Source organism: Brachionichthys hirsutus, unplaced genomic scaffold (assembly GCF_040956055.1).
Source record: "Brachionichthys hirsutus isolate HB-005 unplaced genomic scaffold, CSIRO-AGI_Bhir_v1 contig_987, whole genome shotgun sequence".
NCBI classification, from domain to species: domain Eukaryota; kingdom Metazoa; phylum Chordata; class Actinopteri; order Lophiiformes; family Brachionichthyidae; genus Brachionichthys; species Brachionichthys hirsutus.
Window position 1 is genome coordinate 204,692 of NW_027180338.1, and position 20,195 is coordinate 224,886.

The 20,195-nt window shown below is 43.6% G+C and overlaps 1 protein-coding gene across 1 annotated transcript in view; it reads left to right on the forward strand.

Annotated features, from left to right (window-relative positions):
• Positions 1-20,195, forward strand: part of LOC137913668 (muscleblind-like protein 1) — a 27,059-nt gene continuing 6,864 nt past the window's right edge. Inside the window, exons 1-3 of the mRNA XM_068757304.1 lie at positions 1-174; positions 16,636-16,806; positions 19,954-20,163. Coding sequence (XP_068613405.1) covers positions 1-174; positions 16,636-16,806; positions 19,954-20,163 — 555 coding nt within the window. The remainder of the gene's footprint in view (positions 175-16,635; positions 16,807-19,953; positions 20,164-20,195) is intronic.

Below are 20,195 nucleotides of genomic sequence, written 5' to 3' on the forward strand. Positions count from 1 at the left end.
ATGGCGGTGAATGTAACACCGGTGCGGGATACGAAATGGCTGACGTTAGAGGTTTGTCGGGAATTCCAGAGAGGGACCTGCTCACGGCCAGACAGTGAATGCAAGTTTGCCCACCCTGCCAAGAGCTGCCATGTGGAAAATGGCCGAGTCATCGCCTGCTTTGACTCGCTGAAGGTGAGTAAGGCGGCAAACACCTGCAGTGTTTCACCATCACTTTCTTTTCTTCTAACTTCGTGAGTCTCCGGTGTCGATGGGTCTTCATAATGTGTTGAGTTGCACTTTGGGAGGTTCAGGGGGTGCTGGAACATCTTTCACCTCGAGAGAAGTTTTATGCGTACACGGGAATTGTATTGAGTTTTATTCGAGGCATCCTGCTTCAAGTTGCAAAGATTGATTTTGTTGAAAAGTGTTTCATTGTTTATTGTGGATAAATATACATCTTTATGAATACTAGAGAGAAAGAAAGTGTGTGTGTCTCTGTGTGCGTGTGTGTTTGATTAGACAGGGGTGGATCTATGATTTTTATAACATACGGGATACGGCCCATAAAGACAAAAGAAATGACAGGAAAGCAGAATTTCAGGGGCCAATCAGATTGCACCTGGGGCGAGCACTACTCTGGGCCGTGGATCCTGGAACCTGGACCCTCTGACACCAGAGTTTCCTCCGCAGGTGCAAAACTCACAGAACTATTGATGATCACATTGAAAATGTTTCATTCGGCTTGTTGATCATCATATCGAGACAAAAGGGGAGTCGTGGAAGTAGGGAAGCACATGCTGTGTTTCGTGTTTGTACGCGAGTCTGTAAGTGTAAGTCTGTTATTTTGAGGCAGTGCTTCTCAATTATTTTCTGTCGCGCCCGCCCTAGGAAGAAAAAAACATACAGACTGCAGCTACACCAATGATTGGTGATAATTCTACATCATCACAAACTGGGGGGGGGGGGGGACTAGAAGCAAAAAAGGCAGAATTTAAATGCTCCAGATGAAACTTGATGTCTTGTGTCACAGAGATGTGAAGTAATGATTCATATTACTGTAACTCCTAAATCTACAGTTTCGGATGCCAATCATTGTGAATTGTGTGAGCTGGCCGCACTCTTAATTCAGCAACAGTGAGCGCTGTAAATGCTCGTATCTGAACACAGCTGCATGTGCATGTACACACAGAACAAGGGTTTCATGCACAACACCCAGCCTAACTCTGTGCCACTCCATGCCGCTGCCTTGTGGTTCCAGGTCATGGAAGCGTGTTGGGAATGGCATCATCAGTCAAATTAATCTGGGCATTTTGGCTCAAGGGAGCGTAAGATTTATTCTGCCTACTGTGCTATGCATGGCGTCTCTCTCCCCTATCTGATTGGCAAGCAGGGTGTTATTCAGTGTAACTGGAGGCGAGAGCTGGAAGTCAGTCAAACTGGACCAAGCCACAGCTTATTTTGGTTTAGAAATGGTGGTGGTGATATTAAACCAGGCACTATGTTATCACAGTTCTTGCCGGCTTGGTTGGTTAGGATTTTGTCAGGACAGGTAAGGCAGGAATGGGTAAGGGGGCTGCCCTGCTGGTGCAGCAGAGACTGTAGGGAAGCAGCAGGCCGAGAGCCCTTCCGTGTGCCCATTACCAGGGCATTCCACAAGATTGCACCCCTCCCTGCTTCTCTGACAGATTGATTGATCGGCTCGATCTACAGATGAATTCATAACACAGAGCTTAACATGGGGAGAAGGTAGCCACCGGATTCTGGAAGCCCCGCAGAAGCGTGTGGAAGGAACATTCTTTTTTTAAATCGCTACCCTCCATGACGGCTTGAGAGAGTCATGGAGGGTAGCTCCCTCTATTGCTGGAGTACTAGAAGTCTGGTGATGGTTCGTATTTCAGCTCAGTTTACGTTTAAAGGTTCATCACTCTGCTTTTGTCATTTTAACATACTTTAAGATTTCTTGCCTTCTCATTGTGGACCTCCCCAGGCAGGCACCAATTATTTCTTGAACGAGCTTTCTGAAGACGTCAGCGCCCAACAACACAAAACACAATTTTGGCACGTAGATGTTTTTCTAATTTCCAACATGTAGCCACTCATTCTCGCTCGCACCCACTCGCCATCTGTAACTTCATTTGGGCCGTTTCCATTGGAATGCCAAATAAAATCCACACAAACACACACACACCTCAGATAAGACGCAGCCACCGATCCCACGAGCTGAGCACAATGGATGAAATGTGTCATGTGCTTTCTCTCTCACTCTTTCACAAATGTTTTTAATGTTAAATTAAGTTTACTCGTATGTCCAAGATGCACAAAGGAAATCATGAACTAATATGACATGCGACAAGATGCCACTAGTTTTTAATTTTACACAGGCCCTTTTCCAGCACTTATTTTCACCCATTTTGCCATCTGGACTTTTACCAGACATTTAGCTCATGCATACTTACCAACAATTCCTGCAACGTGATTAAATGTTCTGTTGTTTAGCAGATGGGAACGAGAGCCCGAGGAGCTTTATCGCACTCCTCTTCAGGTATAAGCTCTACAGGTGGGTTGAAGTAACTATATTAAATATGCATCAGGATTTACAGTTTTGCTAAGGGATAATACAACGAGACCTGCATAGAGGCTGGTTGCAGCTTGAACACGGGGTGTTTGCATGAGCTGCTGTCTCATCCAACAGGAATTGAGCAGCTTGTTGTTATTAGCAGTTGGAAATGAACATGGTTTCATTGTAAGAGAACAAAAAGCAATCCGGGGTTTTCAGGCTGACGGAAACAAGAGGCTGTGATGGGAAACAGGTGAGGGTGAGTCAAAGAGTCACTGCAGGAGCCCCACAGCAGCGCGAAGGATGAGCTCCTGGTGGCTGTGCATCCTTTCTACTGGCGTGGAAATGCTTTTTTTCTTTGAAATGCCTTTATTGATATCCATTGCATCTGCCCAAAGACGCTGCTCTACAAAGAATATATGAGAGGGCCGAAAATCTAACGAACCACTCTAAGCAACCAGAATGGCATAATATTAAAGTCACTCATTTAAAGTAATTTATTCAGTACTGTGAAGAAATTAAGATTTTAGGGGAAGATATTTGATTTAAGTTTCAGAGAACACTCAATATTTTCATTCTTATGCCGATTACATTTTATCCTAATGATTTTTACCTCCTCCGAGGCGGGGCTGATGCAATTGCAGGCGTTTGTCTGTCCGTCCGTCCATCCATCTGTTAGTGAAATACCTCGAAAGGTTCTGGAAGGATCTTGATGAAATGTTGGGAATGTTTCCAGGAACAGATAATAAAATGTCAAACTGATCCAGAAGAGATCCTGGATTCTGGATCAGTTTGGCATTTTCCATAACATTGCAGTCAATGGAGCCAATGTTTATAGACTTTGACACAGTCATGCAGGGTGGAGACGTCTATCTCACCACCGAATTTCATCCAGATCAAATCCAGAATGACGTTAGGAAAAAATACAAAATTTTAAAATTCAAAACCCCGTTTACGGATTCAAAAATCTATTGCAAATACACATCAACTCTGATTCACTTTTAGTTTTCATGGTTGGTGTATAAAGATACCAATAACAATTGAGAACCTTTTGGTGATGATCCAGATCACCATGTGGACGGTTTAAATCCAGTTATGAGGGGAATGAGCTGCTCGGCGGAGGCCTGCGCTCTCTGAGTGCTTTTGAGGTTACTCTCTGCTATCATGCAATCTGATAAGCACACCCATGAACTACTACTTAGTTTTAAAGTAAACAAATTATATGACCAACTTTTATTGCCCAGGGATATAAATCTTTTGTTTTATAAGGGCTCTTACAGGAAATGGTCTGTGACTAATTTATATGCTTTTTCTATGTCACCCTCCTCGTTTCAAAGCAACATTTGTTGCACGGACAAATTAGATTTTTCACATGAAACAATTTGACCAGTCTTCAACCTCAGTGCTCATCAGGCATAATAAATAATTAATGATTACATTAGCACAAGTGTTAAAATGTAAATCCACAAGACTATTCTCATTTAAAATAATCCTATGAGTATCCATCCCATCCATGATAGGTGTGAGTATATGTGAATGGTTGTCTGTCTATGTGTGGCCCTGCGATGAACTGGCGGCTTGTCCAGGGTGTACCCCGCATCTCGCCTGTAGACTACTGGGATAGGCTGCAGCACGCCCTGTGACCAGGAAACGGACGAAGCTGTTAAGAAGATAAATTTGTTATAAAGTCATTCCAAATGAACTCCAAAGACATTTAAATAAACATTCATGAATCTACCGTCTTCACTCCATTAGTGAATCTTGGCCTCATTAAACTCCTAAATATTAGATTTAATGTTCACAGTTGCACGTTCATGCAGATGTGAAAGGCCATTGGTTGAAATCAGAAGTAGTTTAAAGCTTTGCCTAATTGTTGTTATCATGCTACTCACATGCTTTCTCATACTTACACTGGGAGCTGCTCACAGCTGTTCAGTCAATTAGGATTGATATGAAAGGAGTCTTTGCAGCACTATGGGAGCGTACGCTGACGTGTAGCATCCAAAGTGATACACCCTGAGGAAAATCCCCCCCCCCCCCCCCCCCCCCTCTCACGTTCTGTCAGTAATTGAAAGTCACCCTCATGTGTAGAAGAACTAATATGTCGTCGACGAGTGGCTGCTTCTTGCCGGACCCAGAGACCAGACTAACCAGGAAGTGGAGATGCTTTCCTTGTTCTGAAGCAATGAACGAAGTGACCACAGTGATAAAGGATGTTTTGATAGAATCCCATTAATTTGATTTAATTAAAATTTTAATCTAACTGGCTCATGGTCAAAGCTTTCATAGGATGATAACCTTATATTCTATGTTTTAAGGGGTGTTCATTTTATATATATATATATGCAATTTTTAGATTGTTACTAAGTATTATATAATATAAACAGCCAGTTCAAGAGTAAGACGACTTTTATAGAATAGAAAATAGCAGCATGGTTTTCTTCCAGCTGGCAACATAAGAAGCACATTTTCTCTCATAGAAGCAACATAGAAACCAATTATGGTTGTAGTGACTGACTTTTGCATAGGAAAACGTCTGGTCTCCAATGACTTCCTTGTTTTCAATTACTCAGGCATAATCCCATGACACAAACACAAAATAGGCTCACATTCCAGTAAGGACATTGCTAAAGAAATGTATGTATGCACGAATGTACCATGCATACTTTTATACAATATTGTGGACACTTGCTGTATTTCACAGATGCATTCTGATGTTGTATAATGGTTGCTCAAAGACAAGCTAACCAACGCTGGGAGCATTCGGTGACAGACAGAAGAATGCATGAGGCCATATGTATCCAGATTAGACCCCAGAGGAAACAATAATGTGTGTGTGTGTGTCAGTGCACAGAGAGAAGCGGTATATTGGATAAGAACTCTTTGAAAGGGAGAAACGTGCTGAACAGCGTTAATCTGCTCCATATCTGTATTCTACTGTCATGCTCTTCAGTCTTATCCTCTACTCATTACATCTGTTAATCCGTCTCCAGTCCTGCCCCCCCCGCACTCCACGCTTATTTTTCCTCTCTCTCAAGAATCCCAGACACTTTTATTTCCACTGTGCAGATTATTATATTTTTTTCTTTATTGCTTTTCATTATATTTTGGGGAGACATTTGTCTGGTTGGGCTTTTACCAACCTGCCCCAGAAAGTGATGAATCATGCTTTTATGATACTTGTCATTGTGTGCCTCATCAGACTGTCATTATATTGGGGGGGTTACTTGGGTCCATGTCCTGAATATTTCAGAACCAAGCTGTCAATGTGTGAAACTATTGTGCTGAAACATGAGCATTTTAGGGGGTTTAAGTTGTTCAATCTGAGCAGATTTTAATTTCAAGTTCCTTTCGAAGCAGCAGTAAGTGTTTTGGAATTCATCCTCTCCACAGACTTCGTTATTGGTGTGTGAATAATGCTGCATTTATGAGCGAGAACCATTTTATTTTTATTATTTTTTTCTCTCCCACTGCCCGTTTCAGTATTTCCACTTAATGTACCCAGCAGTGTAGTAAAACTCTCTTTCACTAATTTAAAAGTAATATACTGTATGATCGCAACTGTTGCTGAATACATACATGAACTTCATAATGACATTGGTTTTTGAATCCATAAATGGGGTTTTCAATGTTAAAATGTAATATTTTTTCCTGACCTCATTCTGGATCAGATCCAAAGACATTTATATGATAGTTCATATCGGACCCCTTCATGACTGTGATTTTTGGTGAGTGAATTGAATGCATATTTTACAAGATATGAAATTTTGAAAAAGACTCCATTCTATGTAGATGGGAAAATCAATATTTTGTTTTGTATCCACACCGGTATCCAGATCGCTCTCAAAATTTAATGGGATCAAAGTTAGACCAAGATCCATCCAGCAGTTTCTCCATAATCCTGCTAACAAACAGACCAAACAGATTATTTGTCATTATTTCTACCTTTATTTCTTCGCTTTGTCTGTTACCGGGTCGAGGGTTGTGCTGGAGCCTATCCCTACGTTCCTTCTGTTCTCACGTAGCTCTCTTATCAAAGGCCTTTATTAGAACAATGGAAATAAGTAAGCAGGTAAACAGCCAGCAGCCATCGACGTTGTCAGGTTCTAATCACTGACTGACTAGCCAAGTCATCCCCACATGTCTCCTCTAAATCTCTCTGTCCTTAGAGAGGCCACTATTTTTACATCCATCTGTGAATATGCTGCCTCAGCATGGAGATATGACACAACAAGATCAGAGCCAATATACAAGGGCATTCAGGATTACCCCATCGCCTCATGGAATCATCTCTCTTCCATCTTTTAGCAGCCTTCATCCTTTCAGTTTTTATCCTCCACTTAGCAAATCATTCAAGTTGTCTACGCCTTCTACTCTCAGCAAGAAAATGTGTCTGCGCTGAGTTTTCTAGCGTTGTGTGTGTGTGTGTGTGTGTGAGTGTGCCCCATCTCTGTCTGTGTTCTCATACAAGGCTCCACGGCCCGGGATGTCTCGGCAGTCTGAAGTTAATATTAGCATCTCTGCATGTCGAGCCGCGAGGTCCCATTGCTACCGCTGCTCCTGCTGCTATCGCTGCTGTGAACAGAATACCGAACCAGTCATGGGCTGATCCATTCTTGTTAGTCTGTCTCACTCCCTCTCTCTCCGGTCTACCTCCAAGTCTTTCTTACAAGCTCACTGATCGCCTCTTCTTCCTCCCCAATGGTTCTTTTTTTCAGCTGCATTTAAATAACATCACATTTAATTCAATGAGACTGTTAAGCCAAAAAATAAAAATAAAAGAAGAAGAAGAAAGCTGTAGACAGGAAGGTGGAGAAGAAGATGGAGCGTTTGACCAACAGATCACTTGATAACTCGCGGAGAGCAAGTTGTCCTCCAATTTATTGTCCGGCTTTTGTCATTTGGCAGTGCCATAATTCTATATCGCTTCTCCTCCATCTCCCCTCAAGCTGTCTTTGACCTCCACTCTTCATCCGATCAGAGGAGTTTGGGTGCCATGTGGGCAATTTCTGACATGTAATCATTCATGACAAACAGATACTTGGATTCATATACACACAGACGAGGGTTCACAAACACTGATTGTGGGGGAACAGAGGCTCCTGTGAGCATTTACCTTAGCTAGGTAATTACATAAGAGCAGCGTTGGTCTCAGGTAATGGCATCGCCTGCCAGAACAGGCATGATGTTGGAAGCTGCCGTGTTTCTCACTGCTACTTTATGGGGCATACTTCACTGATTATACTGTATACGTGCATGCCGTCATTGCACGGCGGCTCACGTAATGGAACAAAGAAATTAAAAGTGGATGGAAAATAATTCTGGTGATTGAGGTGTAAACAAAGCCAAATGTGTATTTGTTTTGGATTTAACACACTGTGTGAGTCAGGGCGGTGATGTAGTGTTACATCACATTATACCTGAGGAAGTCTGCTCATACAGTCTGAGAGCAGCTTAGCTCAATTAGCTGCTGGAAATGTCCTGCAGGTGTGGCAGCGAGCGGCATGGCGTCACATTAGCGATGCATTCAGGCTTCAAAGGATGTGTCCCTGTAATTTGCACATAGTTTTGTATATTTGCGTGCTGTTTCACATTGCAAACGGGATCTAATTTTGATTTTTGGTTTGTTTCTTCCAGACACGCTCCACTCTCAAGGGAGTGCAGCAAACAAGGCTTGACTGAGAGTGATTTCTGTCTCCACATCTGTCATTAGCATGTTTGTTGTTTTAATTTTCTCCCCGCAATTATCAACAGGCATTCATGAATTTGTTTCCCCCCCCCAATCACGCTCTCCTTTAATTAAAAAATAATCAGGGTTGGAGGAGGGCCTCATTAAATCTCATCGTCGAGAACCATCAGCTACGAACGCAGGAGTGGGATATTTTTTTTATGTGAGCTTCTGAAAAGAACTCAGACACCTTCTCTCGCTTTATTTTGTCTGCTGAAAGACTGGATGTCGGTTTGGAGGACAGCGGAGGAACGATCAAATGATGGAGCTGAAGAAAAGGAAAGTTACCGTAAATGGAACAGAGCAATAAAAGTAAGGAAAGTGAGGGAGTGGAGAGACGAGAGCGGGAGATCATTAGAGAAGTGCTAATTAACAGAAGCCACGCTGTTTAGGAGCACTTTGTCTCCATGCAATATTGATTTGTCATGACCATTATGGAGCGGATGTTCTTTGCTACTTCCTGCCTGGGTTCTCTCTCTCGCTCTCTCTCTCTCTCTCTCTCTCTGTCCACAATAGTTAATGCATTAGACCACTGCTCACAGCGACCTGTAAAACTCACATCATCACCTTCTCGAGCTTGATCTTTATCTCCACCCTGAAACATCAAGCCGTGCAAGTCTGCAGGGAAAATAAAAAAATAGCTCGTGAAAATGACCCAAGGAGACCATTCGATCACTGAAATGCCTGCTTCTGTAATTGCGTCATCATGACATTAAATACGAGCCGGAGAGTGTGATAGCTACAGAGATCTGGGCAATGTCGACAAGGAGATTAAAGGGAGAGAAGGGAAGAGGCTGCGATGAAGTGGAGTGAGCGTGGAGGATGATGGATGGGCGCGTAGACGTCAAGTGGCGCGACACGGACAGTGATGGAAAGATAGAGAGGGGGGAAACCAGGGAGGAGATGGCGTGTGGATGGAGTGAAAGTAATAACAGAGGTGGAGAGCGTGAGAGTGAACAGGAGTTGTGTTAGTCGCCCGTTCGGTTTGTGCCACAAGTGAAGAATGTGTGTAATATCCCTTTATTGTTATGGCGCATGTTGCAGGGCTTGCTGTTTGACATTGTGATTCCTCAGAAGGCTTTAACAGGATTACTGCGATAACGGGCTCGGCCGTCAGACAGACAGAGCAGCTGTGCTGCGTTGTGTTGACACGGCTGGACACCGTGACACAAAGCATGCGTCCTTAGTAACACAGAAATTAGTCAGATCTGCAACGTTCATGCAAAACAAATAGCTTGAGCCGCAGCGTCTGACCGTTCTCATTTGATTTTGGCTTCTGTGAAACATTAAACCAGCATAGACCAGGGCCATTGTGAGACAGGCCTGCCCTGCTGCTACCCCCCCCACCTGAAGTTGTCTTTGATCAATGTGGATCGACGTGGAACAGCGTGCAGCCAGAAGGTGTTACGTGGAGGCTGGAGGGGCGTCGTCCTTCTGCTCCGTGGCGCTGGGCATGTGTGTCGGCGCAAAATATTGTACATCTAACTACCAAAATATATCCTCAACCTACAAAAGACTGCTTCTGCGTGCGTGTGTGTGTGTGTGTGTGTGTGTGTTTGTGTTCTCTCTGTCTACATCTCACTTTGGCTCTGCTGTGTGTCTTTTTTCTTTTCTTTTTTGCCTGGTAATAGACGCTCCTTTGCTGTGGTGACGCCAAGGTCCGGAGGGTGAAATGTGTTCTTTAACCTTGGATGGAAAATGTGTAATTTCAGAATCAATGCATTACAGCAGGGTCTGAGGTATAGCCCCCCTCCCTTTCATCTCTTTGTCAAAACTCTTCATAAGGCTTTAGTTAGTGCATTTTCCAGCTCAGCAGTTGTTTGTGATAGAAAGGATTACATGCTGTAACCGTGTATTAATGCTTTTCCTTTGTATTTAGCTTCGACTTTAAGTCCTCCTCATAAAAAAAGAAACTGCGGCTGCAGTTAATAGATAGTTTGTGTGTTAATGTGCCGTGAGCGTGATTGTGCATTGCCGTATGTGTGTGTGCTTTCAGGAACTATCATCACTTTATGGGGTAATGAATGCTAATCCTCTCTTATCAGTTTCAACCTCGAGGCCAGCGTTTGTGTGTAGCTGTGGATCTGTGTGTGTGTGTGTACAGACTCTATAAAAGTCTCAACTCACATCTAACATCTTCTCAGCAGTTTTTCTCACTCCTGGCTCCAGGGTGTGGTCTCATGACCGTCTGCCACATCCCCCCATGACTCATCAGAAGTCAAATAGAATAGAACATTCCAGACCTCTGACTCTGCTGAATCTGATCTGGCCCGATTTGAAACCAATCCTCAGATCATAACGCAAACTGGCCACATAAACGATTCTCACCCTGCCGGCGTCTTTTGATTTCACGTCGGTGCCACTCGGTTCAGCTGCTGAGGATCACAGCACAAACCAAAGGCTGTTGTTCGTTCACGGGGATGTCTTCATCTTTTCCTTTCTGGTGTCTGACCTCTAAAAGAGACGAGGCAAAACATTTAAGATGTGTTAAGCAATCTTAAGAGAGTGTGGTGATGGGGGGGGGGGGGGGGTTATATCTAAAATAAGAAGTATGTTTCCAGTGGCCAGTGAGGCCTGTATGTCTGTACAACGAGTTTTACAAAGAAATGGACAGGGAATAATTAGGTCTAAAAGCTATTGAATCCTGTTCATGGGCTATTTAAATGGATCTGCTCTCCTGCCTGCCTTCTTAGCACAGTGAATGGGAGATACAACTGAATTAGAGTAAACTTTAGAGCCTGTGATCGGAGAACTCTTTAGCAGGGAGAGAAGAACAGATGAAGGCAGAAAGAATAAAGATGAGCAGAGAAAGGAAAAAGAGGGAGGGCTTTATGGCTGTCTGAGGGGAGATAGTGTGGTAGACCTAATGAGAACAAAGCTAATTGCCTTCCAAAGTTCTCTGGTGACGTTCCCACAGGAGCCGGGACAATACTTGCCACCTGTACACACACACACACACACACACACACACCTACACACACACAGACAGTGAGATGAATTTGTAATGGAGTAATATGGCAAGCAGCAAACTGATATTTGTTTCTCTGGCTGCAATGACGTAGCCCTTACCTGTACAGGTGTCAGACGTCTGGTGGCATTTGCAGACTGGTTTGCTAGAGGTGCTTACTAATATTGGTAGTCATAGGCTGCAGTTTGTGTACTAATATAATTTGAGTTCTACAGTTCAAATGTATTTTTCCAGTACTTCACTGAACATGATTCAGTTTGAGTTTACATTAACCCCTTCAGCCACACATTTCAGCCATGTTCAACATCCGATAACATAATGGGCCCCGGCTACGATCTGCAATGGAACAGTGCTGTCAATTGCCATGATGGCTAATGATCTTGTCCCATCATTATTTTGTTTCTGCACACGTCCAGAACGTACAAACACACTTCTAGACGAGTAGTGCTTTTGGGACCTGTAACTGGCGCTTTGGTGAATTGCTTACTGTGAGCTCTGCCATAGAGCGTTGATGTCTTTCTAGGTACTTGTATACATTTAAGTACAGCTATGGTTTAGTTTAGCTTTGTGTTCCCTTATCTCCGTAACATAAAGATGTTACATGCCTGTCCATACACTCGAAGGCGTATCTCTCTGACCTATTAAATGAGATTTTAAATCCATTAACTGATCCAGGCGGTTCCAGATGTAATAAATGATTGGAAAGTTATTACAAGACTTATAAAGACATCTAGTAATACATTTAACACTAAGAGAGATGGAAAACAAGGAAAGACAAATGACACAATGTTTTCTCAATGATCAGGGGTTTACAGACTGTGTGTGTGTGTGTGTGTGTGTGTGTGTGTGTGTGTGTGTGTTAGTGGCTTGCCTGGCAGCACGCTCTGCCCTCGTACAGGCAGTTCTTTGTGTTGTGAATGATGCCATAATTTGTCTGCTGATCGGTTGCCAACAGGAACCTTCACTGACAAAAAGCATGCCGGTGCATTTGTGTGCATGTGTATAAAAATACATGCTTGTGAATTCTCATCTCGGCACCACATCCAGACCACTTCCATGATTGATGGTTGTCTTTGGGCCCAGGAGAGATAGGCCGTGCCATCGGGAGCCGTGCCATCGGGAGAGAATTAATAATGCACAGAGGTTCGGAATGATGGCTGTCCAGACTTGAACCCTTCTGTTGTTATACTAGTCACGGTGTTCGTTGCGTATCGGCAGCCAAGGTCTGAGGGGAGCTCAGGACAAGCGGGAATGGAAAAGATCAGAGGCTATCACTGGTAGCTATGTATGTTTAAGTTGGAAGGACTAATTATGGAGGGGCAGAATAAAAGATCAGTCAGAATTCATAGGAGAGCACAGGGGTGAGCATGAAGTGAAAGCAACGCACCACCATTCAAACCCTGGGGAATGTAGACCTGCCAGAAAAACACGGGTGAAATCACCCAGACAGACGGCTTTGATTAATATTAATCAGAAATCTCTCTCTCTCTCTCTCTGTGTGTCTCTCTCTCTGTGTCTCTCTCGCTCTCTGTTTATATTCTTCACTCTGTTTTCCGAATCACTCCTTTCCTGTTCTTCTTTTCTGAGGTTTTTGTTGCTGGTCTGTGAGTGGAATTCAGCATCTGCTCTTATTCTCTGGAATGTAGCAGACACATGCTTCAGAAAGCCGTTCATCTTTACCACAGGCAGCAGCAGATAATACTGAAGCCACGTTTCCTTCTGCTTGACCTGGCATGCTTTTCTGACGGTTGCTTTCCTTGTGACGCAAAGCTGCTGCAGCATAGTCTTCAATGCAACTGTAGTCTGACTCTCGTGATCCTGGTCACACTATTATTTCACACATTCACTGTAGCATCATTTTGATGGGTTTATGCAACGTCACAGATTTTTCAAGATCTTGCCTTGATAAATCTGGAGTCGGGCAGCTCCACCAAGTCGAATCCCAATGAGCCTCATTTGGGTTAAGGTCTGGAATCTGCGGTCCCAATTCATTTGTGAAAGTGATGTCTGAGGCTCTCAGAACCACTCAGCATCGTTATGTTGGAATACACCTGTGCCATCAGGGTAGATGAAAATCCATTGCTGAAAAAAAAACCTGGTCATTTATTTTTATTTAGGGAGACCTGCTCATTTTTGGGGGTGATAACGTTGCCCCTATGGGCTTGTACGGCGGGCACTAGGCATGGTGGGTGCACCTTTATGCACCAATCCCTTTTCCCATTGCTCTAGAGTACAATCTTTCTGCTCCTGAGCAAATGAAAACCTTTTTTTGTGTGCGTCAGAATAGCAACACTGATAAGTGGTTTTCACAAGGTTACACAGCCATCTAGACCCTGGAGGTCTGTTTGCATTGTGTGAGGAGATGCTTTCTTTCATTATTAAGCACTGCAGTGATTTCTATTGATGCGTTTCTCCAATCTGATTTCACCATACATTTAACTTTTATCCAATGGAAGGCTCTTCACAATTTATTTTACTTAAACCCAGTGAAATGACTTTCTTGACCAGGCAGCGTTCTATTTTTTTTCTCCTCCTCTTTTTACCTCCTCATTTTACCTTCTCTTTCCCACAAAAACTCTGGAGGAAATAAGCCGACCCTTCAGTATCCAAAGGCTTGACGATTTTCACAAACTCATTGCCAACTGTGTGTGGTTTTGTCTTTGTCACTTTAGCCACTTCTCAAGTTAAGTGTTGCAAATAAAGTATTGCAAGTAGCTCAAGCTAAGGACATCTGTATGCATTTGCTTGTGTGCATGCATATGCAGGCACCTGTGGATTTTGAGCTTCATTTTCAGTGTTATATTGATTAATAAGCATCAATAACATTCTGTGTATGTGAATTTGTGTGCGCTGACACATGCAATTTATACATGTGGTGTAAGTGTGTGTCTGGAAGCTGAAATATGGCTGAAAGAAATCTGGTGTAATGAGACCAGTGTGATTTATAAGTGCAGAATGCTCCATTCTCTTAGCACATACAGTACATGAACACTGAGACACTTCTGCGAGGGGCCGTGACAGCTGCTACCCTTTCTTTCAGTTGGTGAAATGCAAGTGAAGTAATGCTTTCTATCCTGGCAAAAAGCAAATTGATTGAAGATTCACAATGCATATTTGGTGGTGAGATGACTCTATATGGAGGGTATTAATCAAAACCCCGACACCTTAAAAGCACATTAGTGTTTCCATGGAAGAGGAGCAGACAAGGTGAGGGTGGAACAGAGTCGGTCTGAGTCTGAAGTCAGACACCAGTCAGATGGAGCTGTAGCCATCAGACCGGAGAGAAAGCAGGACATGGCAAGGATGGGTGGGGATTGCAGCATCACATCGTGGGGTCAGGGGGTGCGTAGGTCTAGGGTGAGGTCAGGCTTCATAAGAGTTGACTACCTCAAAGCCTGATTCTCAGACTAACATGAACTAGTTAGTACTTCAGTCAGAATTTGGAATGGGTTGCTATTGCTATTGCTATTGCTAGATCTACTAATCACGATTCTTTGTCTTGTCCCCAGGGCGCCCACAGAGCTTGGTAAAACTGCTTTTTGCTTTTATTTTCCTCAGAAAATGCAATCTGACCAGAACCCCACCCTTCTTTTGCATCCTGCCCTGAAAAAGACGCGTCGCTGTTTTACATAACGTTGACTTGCAACGGACGGAGTTACGGATGTTCCTGATATGGCCTCTTTGCCTGTCCTCTTTCATTTATTCCTTGGGCGAGTTTCTTCGTACTGTAGACACTTTGTAATTTAAATGATCTGTTATCCTGTTTGATGTTTATTTGACGTTTTGGTTGTTCTTACTCTTGGAACTACGCTGTCATCCTGACCAGAAATCCTGTGTTCAAAATTTAAAAGCACTTGCACACAGCGTGCATCTAGTTTCCCACCAAATGTGCCCGGAAAATCAAAATACATTAACTAATTAGCATTGATCAATAGACTAGCCCAGCTGGGAGCATTGTTGTTCCCCTATGGGCCAGTGGTGTGACTACCTTTCCTCTCAGCCATTGACAATGTAAGAACGGTTGATGCGTTGATCCTTTCCAATGCAAAGTAGCCTCCTGCTGTTGCTAGGCAGATCAGGCTGCACGAGGGATAGGAGATGCAGAGGAAAACAGGACGTATGGATGGATGAGAGAGAGTGGGAGAGTGCATGTGCAAGGTTTTGAAGGCAGGTGTCATGGTGGGCCGCAGTGAGAAGCAGGTAATCTCCCTGAGATAAGCAGGAGCCGTACAGCCAACCTTTATTTCCCCGTGGGAGGAGGTGCTGCAGGGTTGCTCTCCACATTCCCTGGAAGTAGATTCATATCAAGATACAACGGGAGGGGATGGATGGAGGATGAATGTTGAATGGGGCGAAGATTGACGGGAGCGAATAGGAGTAGAGGCGACAAAGCCGGCTTCTTGCCTTGACATTTCTTCACACATGCTGTATGTGTGAACGTTCACACACACACACACGCATCACACCAGCAGCTCTGCACCGCCGCTGCTCTGTATTCATGATAAGAGCAAATATCAACATGGGCATTCTGATGGTAAGGGGGGATCGAAGTGGAAGGAATGCAATGAAAGGGGAGTAAAAAAAAAAAAAGATCTGTAAAATACAACCCATCAGGTTGAGTGTTCAGTGAATCAAGCAGTATGAGAGTATAATCCCCCCCCCCCCCCCCCCCCCCCGCGGTGCCAGCTGCTGGATGAACATAATCACCTGACGCAAACAGCAGAATGCCGGAGCGCCGTGACGTCTGTTTGTTGTCACAGAATTCTCCAATCGTGCATCAATTAGGTTTCTATTCTCAGCTCGTCCTGTTTCTGACATTATGCTGTGAATCAACACAACAGCGTCGTGAAACGTTCAGCCTCTGACGTGGTCAGAGGCTGAACGTTTGACCTCTGACCACGTGGGCAGCGGACAAATTGAAATTCTCAAAGCAAACTTTAACACCGTTATGCACATAGAGACAAGCTTGACTCTTCTAAACTTGAGCTTCTTCTCCTTGCAAGGGAGTTTGTCTTGAAGAAAGGTTGAACAGGTGAAAAAGTCATCAGTCATTGTTAAATCTGCCATTTTGCCCACAGTTTTTGAAATGTTATGGACCAGATGACTTCTAAACTGTCAGTTCTACTGTCTGTCTGTGTTTTACAATCTCTGAGAAGTCAATTTGTCCCTGAGTGACCTTGATTAAATTGACCACAGTAATTAGGGATTAATTTAGTCATGAACAGGGATTTACTCTAAATCCAGCTGCTGGCCCAGATGTTACAGATGTTTGGTCATCACCTGCTAAATGGGAGGCAGTGACTTGAGTCGAGGCTCATTACATCTTTACATCACGAAACACTTTTCTAATTTGCCTCTTTTCATGTCTCTACCCCCCCCCCCCCACCCCCCATCGAACAGGGTCGTTGTTCCAGGGAGAACTGCAAGTACCTGCATCCTCCTCCCCACCTAAAGACCCAGCTGGAAATCAATGGAAGGAACAACCTCATCCAGCAGAAAAACATGGCGATGCTCGCCCAGCAGATGCAGCTGGCGAACGCCATGATCCCCGGCACGCAGCTGCAGCCAGTGGTGAGAGAGGACAATGTCCAAAACACGCTTGTTGCTTCATGCAGAGGTCTGACTCAGTTTTTTGTTTGGTTTGGTTTAACTGGAATCCCGTTTTTTCAAAGCAAAAGATTAAACAGCAGATTGCTTTTTAACATTTGATCCTTTGGCGTAATTATCATCATAGGACAGGACGTGTTTTAGGATGACGCCCCATTCTTTTGAAACTAGTCGTTGCTTGTCAGTAAAATGCATATTTTAAGATGTTAAGGCTTCTCTTCAGGCCTCTAAATATTTGGAGCGTTGTTCTCTAGCCAGCTGGCTGACTTTCTGTTGGCTGCCCTCAGATACAAATGCAACAAAATGAATTGTGCCTGACAAGCTTTGAGACTTTTTATTTTATTTTTGTAATAAATTTGAAATGATGCGATGCGTATTTACTCAGAAAACTGTTTATCACTTTCCAGTTGATTTTGACACTTTGATGGGAATCATCCAGTCAATGTGATAATGGACAGCTTCCTGGAGATTGGTGTCGGAGCATGTAGTATGTTTCATAATCCAATATGAAATGTTTCAGTCATCGTTAAGTATATGTTGCTTATATTTCATATTAAGCAGCTGAAAAATAATTTACTGTACAGCTTCATGTCATCTGTGCGTAAAAGCAGGTTTATGTTTAAAGTGAGAGGACTGGGGGAAATGTTCACACACACACACACACACACACGCACCTTTAGCCAGTGGCTTATCACGTTTATCTGGGGAAGAGGGCCTGACTTGAAAGGTCCATTGCGAGGAACAGAGGAAACCCTGAAAAGGTTTTTAGAAACCATAGACACCCCTTTACTCTTTATGTCTCGGGGAGAGACGAAGTAAAAGGAGCAGGACAGGCGGAAGAAGTAGAAGACGGGCTGACAGGGAAGGACACAGCTGTAAAAGAAAGAAAGGACCTGGCAAGGTACGAAAAGATAAATGGACATTGGAACGATGGGGAAAGTTAAAGAGATGTGAGGAGGGATGGCTTTAGACATGTCCTACAAACAGAAGCCACAGGGAAGGATAACAAACAGCTTCAAGAAAGAGAAGGGCAGCTTTTCCGGGACTTTATTCCTTCAAGTTTCCTTTTCGCCTCGGTGTTTCTGTGATGTTACACCTGCTGTTCTCCGTCTTTGTGTCTGCAGCTGTACTTTCAACGTAAGACTGCTTTCATTTCACATATAGAACTGTACAGAGGGTGAAATAATTAGTCAACCACAGTTGGAGGGTGCTCATGATGCTTTTTAGTACAGCCCCTATTACAACAGTCAGTCAGTCACATAAAACATGCCCTTTATCCCGCAAACAAATACAGGAATTGTTCTTTTCTTTTCTGGTTCTGACAGACGCTCACGGTACTTGTATAAAGATATCAAGAACAATTTAGAACCTTTTACTGATGATCCAGATTACTATATGGATGGTGTAAATCTAATTAGGAAGGGAATGAGCTGTTTGGCGGAGGTCTGTGCTCTCTGAGTGCTTTTCTCATTTTTTTTTATTGCATTCTTCTAAATTATATATTTTTGTACTTTTATAATTACTTTTAATTGGCTAAACTTGCCCAGTTGTTTAAGTTTGTAGTCCGGAAACATTATTTTTAACTACTGTCTTACTTTGTCGTATTGAGCTGTAACACATTTATTGTGTGTTTATTTTAAAGATATTCTGACTGGCTTTTATTTACTCTCATAGGAAGAAGTATCAACTAAATAATTTTAAAACGTGTGCCAGATAAGCACTTTCGCACTATTCACACAGTTTGTCAATAACCTTGATACGAGACGTATTCATATTCATACCTGCTGTTCTCCCTCGTTCTTTGTCCATATTTATATTTACATTTATTTTCAGTTTAGAAATCTATTTTGTGGCAGATTCCGAACTGTAGATCATCAACTTTCGTTGAGATTTTCATACAGATTCTTTGAGAACTAGCCGACCTCCACGTAGGCAGCATGCGTTTTGCATGAGGGCGTCCATATAAGGAGAAAAGCGCGACACAATCCACACGCCACAACCCTGCAGCAGCACAAGGGGCAAGTAGAAGTCATTCAGGGAGATGTTTTAAATGTGGCTTTTGCTGCTGCAATAAGTTTCGACTGTGATTAATGCCGAGGATCTGCCCTCTTCTTTTTGGAAATGACTCAACACTAAGTAATGAGATTTTCCAGAAGTGGCCATTGGCGCTGTCACAAATATTTTTGCTCGATGATATCACTGCATTGTTACAACCTCCACCACCTGAGTGTGAGTCTACTCGCTGACATCATAACTCCATCCGTCGCAACCTTGACGTGATAAAATTCCAAACTGATATCCAAGTAGTTTGAGAGGGAGCCATATCTACGTTTCCTATTTTAACCTTGTGATAGGTCACGCTGCTTCAGACAACCCGGAGCGCAGCACAGGAAGAATTACAGCTTCCACGGTGTTCCTGATCATCTGATCAGTCTTGACGGAGTGTGAGGTTTTGGGAGGAATGTCGCTGTCCAGCCCTGGCTGCCACAGCTCTATTACTCACTGTGTCATGTTGGCAAGGACTCAAGAAATCCTGAGACTGGGACTGATGTGCAGGGAAAATACAGTGCGCTTTATGAGCAGGCATACCCCCCCCAGCCTCTCTCTCACAAAATGTGGATAAAACCCCCCTAAAGTGCATAAAGGCAGTGCACACAGAATAACCAGATGCACAGCTTGATGCTCCTCACATCATGAATCCTCCTGTATATGTGTGCAATCTCTGGTGTAAGAAGTGTGTGTCTGTGTAAAATGTGATGCTCCCTATGAGGCGTAAGCCTCCTTCACACGTTACATCAAAAGACGAGCAGCCATCAGATAAGACATTATTTCTTCCTCAGATCGGAGTCTGTTTTATTGGTCTATTTTTAGCACCCTCTTTCGCTGCATATCCCAGAGCTGCTAGCCTCGGGTCGCCTCTAATTATCTGCAGACATCTCTTTGGTCACAATCTTCTTCAAGGGACAGATTGAGTGGAAGAGAGCGAGGATAACTTTGCACATTACCGGTACATGCAATGATCGTTTCTGTATACAGACTTTATGAGTGAGTGAGAGAAGGTGTGAGGTGTGTCTCGCTGTTCACCAGCTTCCATTCTGCTTATGTCCACAGCCCATGTTTTCAGTCACACCTGGCCTTGCAACCAATGTCAGTGCTGCTGCAGCGGCAGCGTTTAACCCCTACCTTGGCCCCGTTTCGCCCAGCCTGATGCCAGCTGACATCTTGTCCAGCGCCCCAGTACTGGTCACCAGCAACCCCAGTGTCCCTGTACCAGCTGCCGCCACTGCAGCGCAGAAACTCATGAGAACAGACAGACTGGAGGTGAGAAACGCATTCACAGATACAAATATGAA